The sequence below is a fragment of the Bufo bufo genome, chromosome 1 (genome assembly GCF_905171765.1).
Source record: "Bufo bufo chromosome 1, aBufBuf1.1, whole genome shotgun sequence".
NCBI lineage: Eukaryota > Metazoa > Chordata > Amphibia > Anura > Bufonidae > Bufo > Bufo bufo.
Genome location: NC_053389.1, coordinates 181317518 through 181337978, shown reverse-complemented (window position 1 = coordinate 181337978; position 20461 = coordinate 181317518). Strand labels below are relative to the sequence as shown.

Sequence of the window (20461 nt, the reverse complement as noted above, 5' to 3'; positions counted from 1 at the left end):
AGTCACCATAAGGATATGTTTAAGTTTATAGGGTTAGATATTAATATGACTATCCTTTTGTTTTGCAGAATTTGCTGAGTCCTCTTTATCAAGGTGAGGCTTGGAGGAGCCTCTCCTTTCCCTCCTATTCCAAAACATGGATCCCAACAATGGGTGGAGTGAAGCTGGCAGCCCAGCTGAGAGTACAGGCGATTTGGGAGATTCCATGGAGAAGAGTCTAGACAATGATGCAGAAGGTGTATGGAGTCCAGACATAGAACAGAGCTTCCAGGAGGCACTGGCTATATACCCACCATGCGGGAGGCGCAAGATTATCCTATCTGATGAAGGCAAGATGTATGGTGAGTTGTATTGATCTAAACACACTATAACAATAGTTATACGATCACTTAATGACATTATGTCTCTTCTTGTGTATTACCTACTAATAAACCTTAAAGCAACCATGCCAAATCTTAACAGCTTAAGCGTGTTGAAAGGATATTCTGTAAGTTTATGAACAACAGTTTTAATAATGCTGAGTTGTTATACAGACTGTTGAGAGGTCCTCTGTCACATGCCGTGTGACGCATGGTATGATTGAGCTGCACTATTACATACCTCCCAAAATTTTTATTGACCCAAATCATAATAAATTTCAAGCCCACTCTAGTACCACCTGAGAATTTACCCCTAAAACTGCATAGAAATGTCCCTTATAATGCAAATGTAAAAAATGCCCTTTGTGTTTGTGGCCCTATTCACTGGAAAGGCCTGAAAAAACAGAACTGTTGACTGGGTTATCTTAGACTGTTTACATGCTGTGATATACTTCATGTTTTTTACAGCAGCTTCAGCATCACTTCTACACATCAGTTGGCCTTATCTTGATTTTTTAGGAGGATTCATATACTGGTAACATAAAGAATATGTCCACCATCACCATCACAACATCTACTATGCAAACGTATGTGTCACCATGGTAACAGACTACAAACAAGTCTTTTGTGGTCTGATCATGCAGTCATACTCTCTTGTGTCTCCTACCTCCTGCTATTAAACCAAATGTTTAGTAGACAAAGTTAAGGCCAAACTGAGTATGACTCCAATGTCAGACCACTCATGGTCTGTTTCTGGTTTATTACCATGGAGATGCTTTGGTTTACATGCTTAGTGTTTTTAATGCTCAATGATTTTCCCAGCGCAAGGGAAAAAATAATGAATTTATATTAATACACTTAAATGAAGGCACTTCATCTTTCTATTACCCTGGAGATGATACACTCAGGTCTTATTGGGAATAGGTTTTTGAGGGGTTATAAAGCCAGCAGTTACCGTAAGTTTTTACTTTTCCATTTACTGCTCTTTTTGCTCCTGTAAAGGCATGTTGGGAATTTATACATGTTGGCAGGTTTATATTGCTTACCATTGATTTGGATTAATATTCGGCATTTGCCATACTCCATTATTCACGTGTGGCCTCAAAACTAAGAATTTATCAAACTCACTAATCACCATCCTTGCAAGTCCTGCATATGGATGACAACAGTTGACTTGCATGGGTTTACAAAATATAAACATCATAGAGTTCCATGCGGGTCTCTATGGTTAGTTAGCAAAGTTTTTGAGATTCTGAGAAAGTACTGTATACTGGCATTTTTGTGGATTGTCAGTTTATGAAAGAGATAGACAAGATATACAGTTAAATGGTTATGGCATTTAAAGGGAATCTGTCACCAGTGACCTCCCTATCCAACTTTTTGCATAGACACATAGCTGTGGTTCACCTGATTAAAGCACTGTTTTGTTTTTTTTTTTGCTTTTTTTTCTTAATATGTAAATTAGGCACTTGGTGCAATGAGGGCATCACCGATGTTTTCATTGCACCCAAACTCCACTCCTTTCTTCTTGCCAGCCCCTACCTCACTGCTTTGCCACTGCCTTTCCCTGTCAATCAAAGCAGCCAAGTAGAGGCTGGTCACAGAAATGAGCCAAGCTTGGGTTCAACAAGAGCGATGGTGATGCCCTCATTGCATGGCCTAATTAGCATATTAAGAAAAACTCGGGATCAACGCCTCAGATCACCAAAAGAAATACAGCGTTTTAATCACGTGAAGCACAGCTATGTGTCTATGCAAACAGTTCAATAGGGAGGTTACAGATTCTCTTTAATATATTTGTGGACATCATGCCTTTACCAAGGGCCATCTCTCTCGCAATACATATACACAGTAAGGTCAAGCTAATCATCAGATAGGTAGTAGTTAATGTTACAGTATTTGGAATTCGGTCCACGTGCATAAGAGCAAATGGTTGGTCCAGAGCCTGGACAGCTTCAATAGAAGCTGTGGATAGACATTAAGAGGCACATTTATTAAGACCGGCGATTTAGACGTTGGTTTTAATTGTGTCTGCAGTGCTGGAGGAAGCACCAAAAGTTATGTGGAGGCGCAGGCCTCTACATAACTTTGTCCTTTCATCCAGCAGGGCGCGCAACATTCTAAAATCTACGGCAGCTCCCTTGCTGGCGTAGATTTAAGTCACTTTGCACAGCAAAAAATGGTGTACAAAATGATGAATAAGATGAGCCAGCCGGCCTGCCCTCTTCCTCCACCCACACCACCTTTATTCAGACATGTCGGGATAGTGGCGTGAGCAGGAAGAGTCACAGATTTTGTCACAAAATGGATTGCGACAAAATCTGCAACTGATATATGCCACAAAAGTGGCATATATCAGTACATAAATGGACCCCCAATTGCTTAAAGTTGGTGCCAATGCCATGCTTTTGTTGTCTGTGTGACAAGAACATTACTGTGTCCTCTCCATAAGCAGTTGATCTCTGCCTCAGGCTGTGTAATCCAATTATGAAAAAAGGGTTTTCAGTAGGGTTGTTTTTTTTCCAACAAATGAGCGGTGTCCTTTATTGCACCAAATTACGTTCTGTCATTCATTGGTGTCCAAATTCCAGGGACATGTGTGAGAGAAAATAACGTGCAGTGTTTTGTGTGTCATCAGATGACTCGCATGAACTGTTCCCAAGAAATAGCTTAAGACACACACACAAAGACTCTCTGCTGATGGACCAGCAGGCAACAAGCACTTCATTTACATAAATGACCAGGGTCCAGTAGTGTTGTAATGCAAGTGTCATGTCATAGGCCTTCAGGACACAAGGGCGAGATAATCCACCCACCAGAGATGTCTGAGGGTGGCTTGCTCCCCTTTACCCTACATATGTATGCTTGGCGGATAGGGAGAGATTGCTGTTGGCAGAACGAACGTTATGGCCGGCTTTTGGAGACCCTTAAAGAATGTTCTCCTCTCTCTTGAGCCATGCTCTGATTTTTCTTTTGATCTACAAAGATATACAGAAGGACAAATCCAAAAGGGACATAGATAATTGTAAAATGATTTCTGTGAGACAGGCCAAGCATCTAATATGTATGGTGGTGTCCCAAGTTTCCCCTGATGTCACGAGAAAGAAGGATCGAGCTATTGGATTTGAGCATACCCGGAGTGCCTTGTTCTCAGGGAATACCAGGGGCTTATTTCCCTCCCTACCAAAAGTGCAGCTTCCAGCTATCTAAAGCTAATGGACAGTTGAGCTCATCATAAAGCATAACATTTTTCACTATATGGGCACTTCCCTTATATTTTGCCATTCAGACCCTACTATCTTGCAAACACGTTCATTCCATGGGCAACATACTGGTGTATGCCATAATCATTGAGCAAACGTGAGTACACAGAAAGTTTTACGTGACCCATAGTTGTGTCCAGAGAATTCTAAGCATCATCAAATGATCTGAAGATCAAAGTGGAGCTTTCTGCCAGAGACCAGTAGGAAACCCTGGCATTAAATGAAAATCTGTAAAAGCGTGTCTGATAAGTGTTGCAATGTTGGACCGCGTTTACACCATAATTCATGATGATTTTCAGTGTCAATATCTACAGGGCAATTATCATAAACCTGACCGTGATTTTGCATGTGTCTAATGTAAAGCGCTGTGGGCTGGTCTTTGTTCCCCTTGTGCTGCCGGAGGATTAGCCTAATTTTATGACAAGGCATGCACCTCTTTATAAATTAGGCTAATCTGAGGCAGTCTGTGCGCCTGGTATAAAAAGTACGCTAGCTCCAGAGGCTGGCATACTTTTCTGCCTGTTTCCTGGAGTACGTTAGTAAAATTGTTGGGGGCCAGAGTCCTGGTACAACCCCAGTCTAAAATAGTCTAACTAAAATAGTCTCAAGTCCCTTACTGAATGACCCCCTGTGCTTTTACCACAGTTGGAGATGTATACGCTTCGTTATCTGCTCTGTAACTATGTAACAGAGGCCCATATCTACAATCGGCCCATATCTTCCTGGTTCATTTACAAAATTCAAGCTTTATCTCTGTGTGAGCTTTGGTTTACATTGGAAAGAGCTGCTGCCTGGTGTCTGTGAATGTAGCTTGCTAACTCCACACCACCTGGTATAGGTGCAGGCCGCACTGGGTCTGCTGTTTATTGGTGTCTGGCTGGGAGAGACCTAGAGTTAGCTTTTGTTGTGTAATACCCTGTGTCTCTCTCCTCCCACTCTTCCTCTCCCTGCCTTTCTAGGGGGTCTGTGATTCCAGTAAATCAAGCCTTTGCAAGGTCACATGGAAAGAAGACACCAGCGGGTGGGGTGGGGGAGGGGAGTCCGGCTGGAGGAGAAGAGGGAGGAGGTGGTGGATGAAATCTGATCTAGGTCTCTGCCTGGGCAGGACAAGCTCTAGTGTGTTTGGAGGGGTTGGTGGGGGAGTAGCACATACAGACCTAATCTATTACAAGACAGCCCTGTAATGAAGGTTTACTTTGCACGATTAACTCTTAGTTGGCCTGATCCTGCCAAGAGTTATGTTAGGTCTGTTGTAATACATGACTTGTAAATAACAGCTTTCCATAATTTTTTTTTTCATTTGGAGAGGAGTAAAAATGTAATTGCTAACAAGCTATTTGTGCAACTTATATCCTATATAAAATGGATTGCTTGTGCATTATATCTAGCTCTGTAACAACCTAAGGGTCCATTCACACGTCAGCAAAATGGATCCGGACCCATTCATTTTCAATGGTGCATCCACACTTCTGTTTCGCATCCGCACTTCCGTTCCGCCAAAAAATAGAACATGTCCTATTCTTGTCCGAAATCCAGGGACAAGAAAAGTCATTTCTATTTAAAGTGCCGACCATGTGCTGTCCGCAAAATGCGGAACCCACATGGCCAGTGTCCGTGTTTTGTGGATCCGCAATTTGCGGTCCGCAAAACACTTGCGGACGTGTGAATGGACCCTTATAGGGGTTTACCAGGATTTTTACATTGATGCACTATCCTGAGCATAGGCCATCAATATCAGATCAGAGAGGGTCCTTCTCCAACCTGCTGTCCAGGAGTAGCTCTGGAAGTGTAGCGTGTAGTTTTAGGAGTTGTCCAACTTCTAGGTGAGTTGTAAATTACCCCCCACCTAGCGGGACCCGTGAAGGGAAGACTACTTACCTGCTCCCCAATGCTCAGTTCCCTTCTCCATTGGTTTCTGCATGTAAACTTATGTTATGCTCACTGCTGCAACCAATGAGTGGACGCAGTGGTGACGTGTCCACCAAGCAGCATGTGACTGCACGTGTTGTTTGGTGACATGTCAACCCTTGACTGTAGCAATGAATCTAAACCCTGTCTCTGCTGGATGTTTTTATACGGGTAAAGATAATGGTGGACCCATGCAGTCGAAACCGAGCATTGAGGAGCAGGTAAGGATGTTTCCCTCAACAGGTCCCGTTGGGCGAAAGGATTATTTCAAACACACTTCCAAGTTTGCAAAAATGTTAAGGGTGTCTATACAGTAGGCCGAACCTGACAATTTTTGTAGGTATCTTAGGACTTGCTTACATTTGCATTAGAGGCACAATAAGGAGTTTCTGCCACAGATACTGTCAAAATGCTGGACTGTTTTGTCTGTTAAATGCAGTATGATGGAACCCCAACAGACTACATTATAACAAATGAGGCCTTATGAACGTTACAGTATACAGCATACTCTCCTAGGATCTCCAGGAGGCTCCTGAAAAAGGGGGAACTCCCGAGCAAATCTCCTGGGTGCCAGAGAAGCCTTCCAGAGATTGTCTGTTAGCTGTCTGTGTCACCAGGGCTGCATCATCAGACCTAGTCCCGGCGGCCAAAATGAATAAGGTGATGGTGCCACAGAAAACAAATTGACGTGACCTGGACCATGTAGGGGCGTAATACAAGGGGTGTGGCTTTGGGAAAGGGTTTTTGTTTACCAACAAACATTTTCTAGGACACACTACATGCGCTGCACATCCCTCTTTCCGGGTGGTATCTACCAAAAAGTTGGCAAGTTTGGTATACAGAATTTGTATTGCATCTCCACTTATAAGATACCATTCATGAGATTAGGAGTCATCAGTTAAGGTGGCCATACACTTTAGTGTAAGGCTGACTTCATATCACGTTTTTGTTTCACATTTGTATGCAAAAAATGTATACGTAAAATGCATGCCTGCGACGGATACCATACAGTGATACCCATCGCCATAGTGTTCCATTGCATCCTGTTTTTCCCTGACGTATACGTTAGAGCAAGCGGTCATGTGAACCCATACTAAAATGGACAATGTCAACCAAAACAACTGTTAAACAGGTGAAATTTAACAATGAACGACTGTTTGGCAAGAAGTCGACCATGTTTAAAGTTTTCTTCCAATACTCGCTAGTCTACGAACAATCTTTCCATGGAGCAACAATCCCAGAAAGAGTACTTGTCATTGAACATTTTGACTGTTTAAATTGGTTCTAAAACGACGAATCACCTTTGTTTGCTCACCATATTAGGGTCTATTTACACCAACACACTATCAGACCAATAGTTAGTGTGTATAACAAAAGATCTGTGTGTGTAAATGGCCATCTGACCAATGATTGGTCAGAAAATCTGTCACATAGTCAGTTGGTGTAAATGCACTCTTAGGCAGAATAACGTAAGAAGCGGTGAAAGTTCTAGTTTGCAACATTTTTTGAAAAACTCCAGATAAACTAAAATTACAGTTTCCATGTGAGAGCATGGTGTAGTATTGGCATAAGGAGCCACTGAGAAATTCACTATTCATCATCTATACTACTTGCACATGATTTAGCACTGCCTATAGGGAAACCTCACATTGCCATTTAATTTACTGCTTCGAGTCACAAGACCGGATTAGAACTTGTGACCGAGAAGGGGTCTCTTATCCATCTCTCGACTGATTTTTGTTTTACCATACCCTTCCACAACTGTCTTACGTGCCAGGAATTCCAGTGTTCTCAGCCACAATTGCTCAGATTTGCAGAATTGCTTTGGAGCGAGGCACATGTGTCTTCCAGATGGGACATTACGTGTGGAATACAGGAAGATTGATGGGGACAGGAGGGAAAACTGTAAGCAGAGTACTTTGGTCTGGTACAGGGCTCTCTAACACCCGTTATAATTAGCGTTAATAGCAGAAAAATAAATTAAATGACAAACGAAAAAAGCTAATGCTCAAAAAACATATGATAGGGTGGGTTTACACACAGATTTTTAATCATGTTTCTCTGCACTCGGCATGGTGTTTTCACATCTCCTTTGACATCTCCTTCTCTATAGGAGAAAAAATACCAGAAAAAAAATAGATATGTAGATATGAAGACTATGGAATTATTGTCTATAATTGCACCATATAGTAAGCAGACTATATGGACAGAATAAGAAATTGCTGTTTTGATAGTGTTGTGAGCTTATAATGGGCCCATTCACCAACAAATCAAAATTTTACTGAGGAAAAAAATACACAAGTGGTCCTTGAAAGTTGTACATGGATATTAGAGGGGTTTTCCAAAACTGATCGTTTGGGATCCAACACCGATCAGCTGTTTGAGAAGGCATCGGTGCTCACAGTAGGGCCGTAGCCTTCTCGCAGCTTAGCCTAGGCCATGTGACGTCATGTTCATTGGTCGCATTGCCTAGGAACAGCTTAGCCCCAAGTGAATAGGAGGGAATTGGTATAAACAATCTTGGAAAACCCCTTTTGTCCTAATTCTAACACATTTTTTAAATTCAAGTCTATGGTATACAATTAAATTTGGTAGGGTAGAGAGTATGTTATTGGCCTTGATACCATGACCCACAACCACTGGAGTTATGTCCATATGTACACAGGAAGTTTTTTTATTTTGTTTGTCCCTGTCCCCATTGGGGATTACAGTAAAATTTTCCCACTCAGACCCTTACATAGGCCCATATCAAATCATCCGTATTTTGGACATGGAATAACACCAGGATCTGCAGTTCAACTAAACAAAATTTCACCACTGAACTCTATTTTGGTTCAGTAGAACCTTTGGGGTCCAGATGTTATGACTATAACTAATCCATGGGTCCTTACACACAGAAGCTGTTTTACATTTAGACTGGCGCTGGATGCGCCGAAGTTATGGAGAGGCCGGCATCTCTTCATAACTCCGGCGGATCCACCGCCAGCGATGAGCCTTTAATAAGATTGGCGTCTAAAACTCCGGTCTTAATAAATGTTCCCCCGGTCTGTGGTGCAAACTTCACAGGATGGGTATCAGCATGTTTTTGGAGTCACCTGCGGTAACTTCAAGCAAACCACAGTGAGAGCATAGAAGCTGAAAGGAGTAACAGCTACAGGCACAGTGGGGAAAATTCACAAATTCATCAAAACTGTCTAAAAGAAAGGCTTTCTTTGTTGTCTATATAGCAACCAATCACACCACAGCTTTCATTTTTCAAGAGCACAAAAAAAAATGAAATCTGTGCTGTGATTGGGTGCTGTGGACAACAAAGACAGCTTGCCTTTTAGACAGTTTTAATAAATCTCCAGTGGTTTTTAGAAGTAATCTGCAGTCCATTAATCCAAACCTAATAGGCCGTGAATTTTCAGAAGGGGTTGCCTCATGTGGTTCTGCCCACAGAAAAAACATATCAATAAACCAATGACATAGTTTTATGCCACATACACCGTAGACCTTTTACAGTCAGGTTTTTGCTACCACGGTTATTTTTTTACCCTCTCTTCCTCCATCTACCTTACTAATGTTCCTGCGTGACTGCTAAATAAACTCCAGACCGGTCGCACCCTCACCTCTCTATGCAATTTTATGTTTTGTTTTCATTATCTATTTAATCCCCCGTTTTTTTTTATTTTTTATTTTCCTTCCCTTCTCCTCGCTCCCAGTCACATGTCAACAGTGAATATTCCAGACACACCCTGGAGCTGGCAGGTGCTGCCTTCTAACTGTTAAGCCCATGAATGCACAAGTAATGGCCTTTGACCCCCAGAGCAGCTGTCATGCCTTGCTGTAGTTTTCTTTTAACACCAAGGCATGTCTATTTCCTTGAATTTCAGTCTTTCTACTTTCTCCCCACCCCCACATCCTCCCCCTCTCCTCCCAACAACTGTCTCTGCTCTCCCAGCTGGGACCGGCAGCACATGAACTTCTTCCGCTAAGGATGATTCAGCAATAGCCTAAACTTGAATTCTCTAAAACGTTAAAATCGTCGTGCCCTTGATGATTTTCCCCATAGCGTTATCAGAATATTTAGAGGCGTCTCATTCATACTATCTAGACATGTTTGGTAGGGTGACCTGCAATCCACAAAGGTCAGGTTCAAAGCCGACGCCTCTACGGGTCCTGCTATGCAATATATAGCGCCTTAATGTATTGGAATGTCAAGGGTGTTATGCAATAGGAGGCTTGTTCATGATGAAATTTCGGTTTAGAGAACATGGGTTGTGTTTAGTGACCTACATACACCCCTTTTATGATAATTAGAGGCCGCTACCACCCATAAAACTGAAGGTGAACTGACTGGTCTTAGCATACATTATGTAAAGGTATGCCCATACTGGTATAGGAAATATAGCAATACACAAGCGTTTTACCTAGTCACAATTTGGGTATGGTTTTACCTGTGCAGGATGTATACTATATAGAGGTGAATAAATTGATCACATGACTCCTCAAGACATAGAATGCAGCAGTTAGAGGACTTCATTAACTATTTCCTTTAATTCCACCAAACTAAATCACAAATATATATTTTAATAAATGTATGTGTCATCAGAAAATGACCTGCTATTCAAATCACTTTTTTATGTTTAACATATATTATTTTTCTATATATATATATATATATATATATATATATATATAATATTTTTTTTTTTTTTCATGTTACTTAAACCAAAAATCCTGCAGTTTTCTCACTGGCCACTATGTCTAATAATTGGCACCACTTCTTGGTTTGTACAGATTACTGCAGTTAACTCATTCTAATCCTAACTGTAGTCGTATCACCTCTGTGTACAGATAAGACAGGACCCACCATTCACAGTAGGTGATTGACAAATCTTATCTAGTCTTTCCTTGTACAGGACATGCCTGGAAAACTTCCCCATGTAAGTCAATAGGGTCCCCTCCTGACTATTGTTACTATGGCCCATGGGGCTGCTGTAAAGCAATTTTTTTTAATGCTTTGTAAATGCTGTTAAGAACAGCTCAGCCAAGATGGCCGCCCACATAATCATGTTTGGGGAAAAAAAATAAAAAATACAATCAGAAAGTAAAAACAGATTAGAAAAAAAGGAGATGTGCTACTATCTGATTTTCACTGGCAGATAAAAATTTGGTGACACATTTCCTTTAGAGGTACCTCTACACCTTTAATAGCTGTCGGCCAAACGCTCACCCTCCCTATAGCTATTATTCCTGACTCCCCGTACACACGCATGTTTGATGTGTTCTCAATGGGGAGCGAAGTCCCTGCTAGATACCTCTAGGAGCGACTTATATACTTTTGAACAAAAGGAATGGGTGTTGAAATGTGCTCATCTATTCTTTTCCCCCCAACATCATCTGTTAGGGGATATTAATGAGGCTCCCTATAGTTGGCATGTTCTGCTGACTTTACTCATTGGTGGGTAAGGCTACCTTCACACCTCCGGTGTGAGTTACAGAAGGCTGTTCCAGCAGAAAACAGCCACCTGGAATTCAACCGATCCGGTGTTCTGTCAGAAAACCTTACCTTGTCAGATTCCCTTACCCCACGTGACTTCCGGGGGTGTGCACCTCCGCGCAAGCACAGTACCAGGGCATGGGTAAGGTAAAATTACAGTGAGCGTTGACTCATTGACGCGCGTACGGACACCGCCCTCAGGGGTAAGGAGATCTGTCGGAGCGCGCTGTGTAGTGAGGGTAAGGAGATGTCTGTGCACACACCCCTGCAAGTCACGTGGGGTAAGGGAATCTGACGAGGTGAGGTTTTCTGACAGAACACTGGCACTGCCGGATGCGGATGGAATGTCCGCCGGTCCTATTAACTATAATGGGGTCTAGTGTAGATCTGTACGCTGTTACGGCAGACAAGCAAAGAGTCGGCAGGACACAAAGCGATGCATGTCCGGACTATTCTCCCTTTGCCGGAATAGTGTGCCAGAGTTTCACATCGGAGGTATGAAACTAGCCTAAGACCTCATGCACACGGCCATTGTGTGGCCGTTCCGTGCATTGGGGACCGCAATTGCATCCGTGCAGCGGGCTGGACCCATTCAACTTGAATGGGTCCATGGTCTGTCCGCACCGCAAAAAAATATGACGTCCGTAGTGCTTCCGGTGTTCCGTTCCGTGACTCCGTTCCGCATCCTCGGAATTGCGGACCCATTCAAGTGAATGGGTCCGCATCCGTGATGCGTGGTGCAGAAGGCCAGCAGCCGTGGATTGCCGACTCACCGTTTGTGGGCCGCAATACGGCCACGTCCGCCCAACAGCCATGTGCATGAGGCCTAAGTCAGGGCCACCCCCTCCCTGTGCACTTTATGTGATAAAGAGGAAGGATCAGGTCATTCAAAATGTGTAAGAATGCTTATGATCTACAGTGCCTAACATTGTATCACCCACCATGGTTATACCATTAGTAGAGATAAGTAAACTGCTCAGAAATTGGTTTGGGTTTGATTTGACCATATCAGTCAACCAATTTGGGTCTGAATCAGTGCTCTAACTGACCTGAAAATTTGTCCGGGACACTCTGAGGTCTCCCAGAACTCATATTTTTTCACTCTATTTTCTCTAATTTGTTTAATTTTTTATTTGTTTATTTTTCTCTCTCTATCTCTCTCCTCAAAATTTGCTGAAATCAAATCACCAAAAATTCAGGTTGAATCTGATTTGTTTACAATTGATTTGCTCATCTCCAATCATCAGATAAGGCCTGTGTAGTGTTTTCTTAAAGACATAGTCCATGGTTATAAAAGGGAGGCGGCTTTTTCCACGAAAGAGCACCACTACAGTTCGTTGGCTGTGTCTGGTATTACAGATCAGCTATAGAAGTTGCTGATGTACTAGACATCCAAAGAATATGGGTGGCGCGGACTGTTTTCTGTAAGTTTGGAAATTCCTTTCCGATAACACTATGGTGATGAAGACTGTCTTTCACTTCTGCCCTTTGCTTTATTCATACCCTTCTAGAAATAGTAATTAGAGGTTCAATGCATCTTCCCGTGGAACAAGTTGAAAGAACATTGCACACAATTATAAAGGGAGGTATGAATCATGCATATGATTGTTTTAATACGCCGGGGAGAGGAGCAGGTTACCTAGTCAAACCTGATGTGTACGTGTGGGTGAAAACACGCCCGGATAACTGTAATACTGCAAGTTCAACTGTGCCATTCTGCATGGATTTATAAGTTAGAATGTGCTTAACAGGAAGAAATAATCTGCTCGTTCTCCCAGTAGTCCAACCCTCTCCTTTGCCAGTCTGTAAAAATACTGAACAGGTGTCTTTGCTTGCCATTGCCACCTGTCTCCATTTTGACGGACATTACAAATCAGGCCTTGGGAAGCTGTATACTGACATTTGCTTCAGGCACAGTAACCCCATTGAAAGGAGAAAGAAGGCTGTCTCATAACCAAAACCTGTTCTGTGCTATGAGTAACAGAACAGCTATATGTCCATGGTCTATTAACTGCTGTTCTCATGACTTAACCCCTTGCAAGTCTGAACATGAATAGTGGAATCCCATTTACTGAACAACTTTAAAAATCTAGTAAATACATTTAGTTGTGCCCCTTTTGTATGTAAATGGGGACATTTTTAAATATTGTGTTGTTTTTGTCTTTTTGTTTCTGCTACTAAATGTGTTCAGTCAGCTATGCTGAAGATCCTAAAACATTTTTAAGGTTTATAAGAAAAATGTATGGGTGATACTGGTTAACAATACGAAAGATGGACTAGCTGGTCTATATGGCACAAATCAGTTTAGTTAGGATGGCACATTTTTAGATTTGAAGTATTGAATGCCTAAGGCTACTTTCACACTAGCGTTCGGAGCGGGTCCGTCTGATGTTTCATCAGACGGATCCGCTCCGATAATGCAGATGTTTGCATCCGTTCAGAACGGATCCGTCTGCATTATAACTTAGAAAAATTTCTAAGTGTGAAAGTAGCCTGAGCGGATCCGTCCAGACTTTACATTGAAAGTCAATGGGGGCGGATCCGTTTGAAGATTGAGCCATATGGTGTCATCTTCAAATGGATCCGTCCCCATTGACTTACATTGTAAGTCTGGACGGATCCGCTTGCCTCCGCACGGCCAGGCGGACACCCGAACGCTGCAAGCAGCATTCAGGTGTCCGCTCACTGAGCGGAGCGGAGGCTGAACGCCGCCAGACTGATGCATTCTGAGCGGATCCGCCTCCACTGAGAATGCATTAGGGCTGGACGGCTGCGTTCGGGGCCGCTTGTGAGCCCCTTCAAACGGAGCTCACGAGCGGACACCCGAACGCAGGTGTGAAAGTAGCCTTAGCCATGTAGTAGAGTTGTCCACTTGTTTGACCACCCAGTATTTGCAAAATTGATACACATTGCAGCCAGTCATTTTCCTGCTATTGTGATGTTATAGACACAATTTTTTGGCAAAAAGTAACATATTTGGTACATTACCCATTTTCTAAAAAATTGAGCCTTCAAAAGCCTTCTTCATGTCCTTCAAGTGGTCATAATATTGGAACATAGACTATATACTTATATTAAAGTTTTTTTTTTAAAAGGATAGGTCATCACTATCAGATTGGTAGGGGTTCAACTCTCCAAACACCACTGCCGATCAGCTTTTTCTTGGAAAGTGACCTCAGAATTATCGGTCACATGGCTATGCAGCTTAGTCCATTCAAGTGAATGGGACTGAGCTGTGATACCAAGCACAGTTACTATCCAATTGACAACACTTTGCTTGGTAAGCTGCCGTGGCGCTCACTGAAGCTTTGCAGCCTCTTCAAACAGCTGATTGGCAGGGGTCCAACTTCTGGGGTCTCAGAAGTTGGACCCCACCAATCTATACGAAGGATATGTCATCACTATAAAACACTCTCTTTAACAGCGAAAATCTCTTTAATATTGGCATATTCAACACTCTCAGAATTGGTAGTCCTAGAACCAACAATTTTACATACTCAAGTCAGTCTTCATACTGTCTTCACCAGCAACTACCCATCAGGCAAACCTTTGGCAATAATGAGGCGATCAATGATTTTCAGAGTTGCTTTTGATGTCTGTGAAATCGAAAAGGTTCATATGCTAGCCATGACTAAATGGGTTGGAATAGCTTCCTACCCTGCTTGGGCTTCATAGTATGTACTTGTTAGATGTCCAGCCATGTCATTGACCCTAATTCCATGGAAGAATAAGGCAGAAGAGTTACAAAAATGTGCCAAAGCAACATGCAGATGTCAACATAACTAAAACATGTCTATGGTTCCATTACTATTGTAGTTTTGCTGACTGTAAATTTGCAGTGGTAATTAGAAATAAGTGCAGGAAATCCCTACAAGTGGCCTGACTATCAAACAGAGCACATTACATTACATTGAGATTGCTTCCAAGACTCTCAGTAGTGGGTGACTCATATCTTGAGGGGAAGGGGGAGGGGGGGTTAATAAGTCAGCCGGATTGGGTTCTCGGTTGCTGTTTTTGTCTAAAGCCCAGAGTTTCTTCAGATTTGGCTTAGTGTTGCTTTGAGTCTTGGCATGGCTATATTTGGTCACTGATGTGCTGCGACTTGTCTCTTTCAGCGGGTTGTGTTTTCCCCACGGATGTGCTGCAGCACGAGACAGGGTGGGGGCATGAAGCAGATGTGTTAGGAGATGTCCAAATGGTGGCTTTATGCTGCAATGGGCAGCTGGGACAATATTGGCTCTAAACTTTCCAATCTGTTGCATGCACATATCTAAGCACTAAGCACAATAAGCTCTTGTGATCTCACTAATCTGACCTTGTATGTATTCTGGTGACTACCGTTAATATGCGTAGTTATAATGTATTATGGTTCTCGGTCAGTTTAATAAACCAGGTTTAACCCCCGGAAAGAAAGTGAAAAGAAGTTTTTGATCCTGAACCAGAATTTCTAAACAAATCACAGATTACTTTTATAATCTGCAGCTGAACGCTCAAAGTGACCTAGTTTATAATTATAATTTTACTCCTCGCTACCAGATGCCTTCATTACATTGATTATGTGTTTTTTGTGTTCTGTTTAATCTAGTAAAATGTATTTATGTGGTGTAGGGAATGTGCTGAATGAGAGTTAGTTTTATAGCACCACTTACGTCCTCCTGGTCCTGGATGCATATTTGCACCAGGCCCTGAAACATGTTCTTTATTGCACTGCTGTCTTCTAATGGGGTCAATGGGCCCCTCTGAGCACCTGGGAGTATTTTTGAAAATGTGGGTTGTCCCTTTCTTAGTTATATGAAATGATATATATATTTAAAAGAATGCTATAAAAGAAGGCCAATATACCTTAGACATATGTTATATGAGGCTTTGGTAGCCAGTTATGCCTCTCTGCTCCGATATACATGAATGCTTAGGCTAGTGGGGAGAGGGAAATAAGCCTGTGCCAGACACCTCTTCCAATGACTAATTCCCTTGGGAACATAGGACTGGGTATGTTAAAATCCACATCCCCAGGACATCCCCATACATTTTAGATAGTTGGCGGATCTTGCCAAAATTGGCAAGTTTGCCTGACCTTCATCTAACGTGCCTGACCTTCATCTAATGTACTGTTTATATGCACTTTAAACCCAAACTATATCTTAACTCTTCTATCTTTTTACGTGCAACTTTTTGTTCTTTTTAAAGCCAGCCATACACCTGCGATAAACTCCTCTACAATTCTGCAATACACATGCAGCTGAGCATTCATTGAAGTAAATGGGAGAGGAGAGAGAGCCACTGCCAGACAACTCTGGGAGGCAGCTTATCTACCTGAGATCAAAAGGATTAGACATGCTGAAATACAACATGCCTGACCCTGACATCTGCAGGTTTAGGTAACATTTCTCTAATGTATATTGCCAGTTTAAGGTTTCAGAACTTGTTTCTTGAGAGTATTCCCTTATGTTTAGCTCTGACAGAAGCCTATGACCACTAGCATATATCCCCCATTGACTCCCGTTAAAAAAAAAGGATTGTGATGTATGCTGGCCAAAAAGACACTCTTTTGGCTGGTTCACTGTGGCCTATGGGATGCATTTTGGTGCATGTTATAGGAGCTTTCCCACCAATATTTCAAACAGAAACTGGAGTGTGATCAGAGCCTAAGAGGAGAAGCTAACATTCACATTCTTCCTTGCGATTTCTGAAAGGAAGCCTCCTGCTTTTCTGCTACAACATAACATATAAGATCAATTTGAGACATTACGTTTTTCGAATTGTCCTGTCCTTGATTGAGTAGTACAAATTGTAGTAGCTATGTTATAGCAAAACAAGGCTTGTTTCTGATATAACACACTACTTCCATCCTAGGGATAGATAACTTTACTGTTTCATCAGGACTTTATAACATTTTAGGCCATTATGGTTCCTACGTATGCCATAATGTAGTATATGAGACAGGGTATAAGCTATTCATGTTTACTATTGCTTTTTAAGTCTTTCCGGTCGAAGCATGTGGCCATTGACTAGCAGCTTTTCATGGACGGACACAGGATCAGAAGAGAATCTAGCTGGATTTTGTTTGTGGTTATCAACCATCTACTTTGACCTACAGATGACCTATGTACAATGGGTCTCGTCAAATAGCTTTACCTTTATATCATTGGGGTTGTCCAATGTGAGATTCTACAAGAACGAGTAGAAACGTGGTTTATTTTTTAGCTTTACCCCAATCGCCATTTCATTGGACTCGTTTTTACCTGTTTCTATGAGGACACTGTGGGCCATTTATTTATCATCCTGCACAATTAACTGCTGACAGAGCTCACATCACAATGCTTTCAGTTAGGCACCCCAGGTGCAGTCGCCTCCACCCATATTGCCTACAGCCATGAGCATGAAGTCTCCTCCCTGCCACCTAACAAAAGATAATGAAGACCCGGAGACCCTTATTGTCCCCTGAGGCTTGGGAGGAAAGGTGTTTTCAAAACACGCCACCTTGCTGATCCAACAATTCAGTGTGTCCATAGGGCAGTAAGTGGCTGCTGCATTAACTTAACAAATGGAGAAAAATAGGTTTCTGTGGAATCAAATGCTCTCTGGCTCTTTAATGGTCAATCAACCGTTTTGTCTCGAGATCTGGTTTTCCATTTAATCTTTCTCTGCCATAAAACTGCTCTGGGATAAAAAATAAAAAACTAAGATCCCCTGATTCATGTCATTTTAAATAATTTTGTACTGGGTACAAAAAAAAACCTGGTCTTCTGACCTTTTATTTATAACACGTTGAGTTCTTCATAGAGTAGTGGTTTCCGTATCTTAGACTGATGACAGCTGACAAAACGGAATTAATTATATGGAAAAATTATTTTGTAGTTTAAGGTACTTAGGCTACACATCAGCTGATTTAGATGCATATTTAGCCATAAATATAAAAGCAAACTTTTTTTTATTTTTCTGTTCAAGCTCGTAAAATAGTTCCTTGATTTATTTGGGGATTTTTTGATGGAAGGTGTGACCTACAGATAATGTAGTAATTCACAATGTTTTAGGCCTCATGCACATGATTGTATGTATTTTGTGGTCCATAAAACGCAGATCCATTGAAGTCAGTGGGTCTGCAAAAAAAGGGCATGCAGCACGGACATTTTCTGGACTCTAAAATACATATGGTCGTGTGCATGAGGCCTTATTGGAGAACTTTTTCATTACTTTCATTCCATCTCACCATAATTGTATTAGATATACTCATTTGGAGCATCCAAAGTTTAACTCTATATAGCTATAATTTACATTGCATCCATGAGGGCTAAAAGCCTGAGGGCCTCTGGGGCAACCCAAATCGACCCTTGGATTGCTTGAGTGCCAACGTAGCACAGATTTGTCTACCTAAAGCTGGCCATACACATTATATAAAAGTCAGACAAACCCACCAATTTCGGCAGGACCTACCGGTTCTCCCCCGACGACAATTCATACAGTTGGATTTCAATTGCCCAATCAGTTTGTTCTCTGGAAACAAAATGCTGCCAGAAGTGTCTGGCATCAGTTTCCTCCCTTCTCCACGTTCAGCTCATATGCAGTTTTGCTTTGCTGAGAAGCCAGGAGACAGAGCTGTTGGCCGGACAAGCATTTGGCCCACCGCTATCTAATGTGCATGCCCAATCTAAGCTTTGCTGAGGGCTCTTGTTCCTGACCCTTGCAGGCATTTGGCATGAAGGTTTCGCTAATTGTATAGATTACATCCTTGTGTGCTTGTTTTTGTGGCTTGATTCATTTTCACTCAGGCTTTCAATTAAAAAACAGCCAACCTATGGATAATGAAGAACACAATATAGTCAAAGTTTACAGAGTATTTTTATTTAAATCCTTAGAACTCGATCTTGTGTCTATAAGCAGACATAGTTCATATTTTTTAGGTTTTATTGTCCCCTTTTCAAATGTATTTGATATTTTATTTCATTTATTCGTCCTATATAAAATAATGTCTCATCTCAGTTGCCTTCCTTTCTGCAATGGTTTTATATATTTTTCGCAACTTTTTAACTGATTTGTTTAATTATGTTGCAGGTCGAAATGAATTAATAGCCAGATATATAAAACTACGAACAGGAAAGACGCGCACAAGAAAACAGGTAAGGAAAGTGGGGTCAAACATGCAATATTTAATGGTTGGTCATGCATAGGAAAATTGGCATCTAAAAGTGCTTTTTACAAGGAATCCTAGGGTAATACCTTATCATACACCATATCATAATATATGGGCATTATAGGGATGGATCCCTCATCATAAAAATTGGCTCTCACACTATTAGACCTGGCACTTTAATTTGAATGGCCAGCAAGTTATATCACATACAGAAGTTTGTGGCCAACCAACTATTCCCCGATGATGTCTATAATTTTGCTGAGGTTTTGGATGCTGAACCTGTGGCATTCAACTGAGTGGCCGACTGGCTTCTTTTGAAATAGGGCTTGTTTAGGCCATTACTGCATCAAACAGCTTATATCCCACTAAAACTGTTCATATATGCCAAGAAGTTCTAATGTCTATGGCCATCTTTAGTTTTGGCAGATGAATTTCTAGTTAGTGTTTAAGAAGGCCCACCAGGTAATTCCAGCCACAGGTGGTAGACCTGCTTTGGAAGTGCTCTGTCGGTTTAATGTTAAATCTACTGAAAGGACATAGTCATACAGGGACTTGTTAGATCTTAAGACTGTCTACAATAATCTTGGAGATCAGTATTTTTTAGCAGTTTCATGATCTAGGCAATTCTACATATTTTTTGCCTGATGGTCTCCAGTCAAGACACTGTAGTAGCAAATGAAGACTCACTCTTGAAAACCATCTGGTGGCGTGCCTATGATTGGTAGGATGGCAGGTCATTCTGACTGTTCTAGGAAGCTGTTCTTATTCATAGGACTGAATCATTGCAGGTGCTCATCTGTGACTAATATTTCAACACTGAAGTTATAGAATGGATTTGTGCTTGAAGTCTATGACAAAATTTTAAGTACATAAAATTAATTTGAATAGTGACACAACCAGATCTTCATTCAATGTAATGCTACGAAACCGTTTTGCCTTGTTTGACGTCATTTAATGAATGGGCTGGATTGGCAACTGCAAACCAGATCTACAGATAACCACGTAATGTTCAACTATAATATCTAGCCACTGTTTCATCAGACCTCAACAAGAACAACCGGTATATGACCGAACTAAAATTAAACACAGTACATCTCTAAATAGTCATTTAAAGCTATCTGTACTATGTATGCTAAAGCTGTTCTTACGGTGCCACCTAGTGGACAGTAGAGAATATGCACATTCTAGTCTGCCATAAAAGACTTGGCCTCTGCTACAGCTCAGTGTTACAGCAAATTATGTATATATTGTATTAATTTTTGATTGAGATTTTTTTTTTAGCTTTTTTTGCTTCCTTAATATGTCTACCTACAGG

The 20461-nt window shown here is 41.6% G+C and overlaps 1 protein-coding gene across 4 annotated transcripts in view; it reads left to right on the top strand.

Annotated features, from left to right (window-relative positions):
* Positions 1-20461, top strand: part of TEAD2 (TEA domain transcription factor 2) — a 109155-nt gene that overhangs the window by 41049 nt on the left and 47645 nt on the right. For all 4 annotated transcript variants that reach the window (XM_040432997.1, XM_040432991.1, XM_040432975.1 and 1 more), the window contains exons 2-3: positions 69-341; positions 19068-19132. In XM_040432997.1, coding sequence (XP_040288931.1) covers positions 137-341; positions 19068-19132 — 270 coding nt within the window. In that variant the 5' untranslated portion in view covers positions 69-136. The remainder of the gene's footprint in view (positions 1-68; positions 342-19067; positions 19133-20461) is intronic.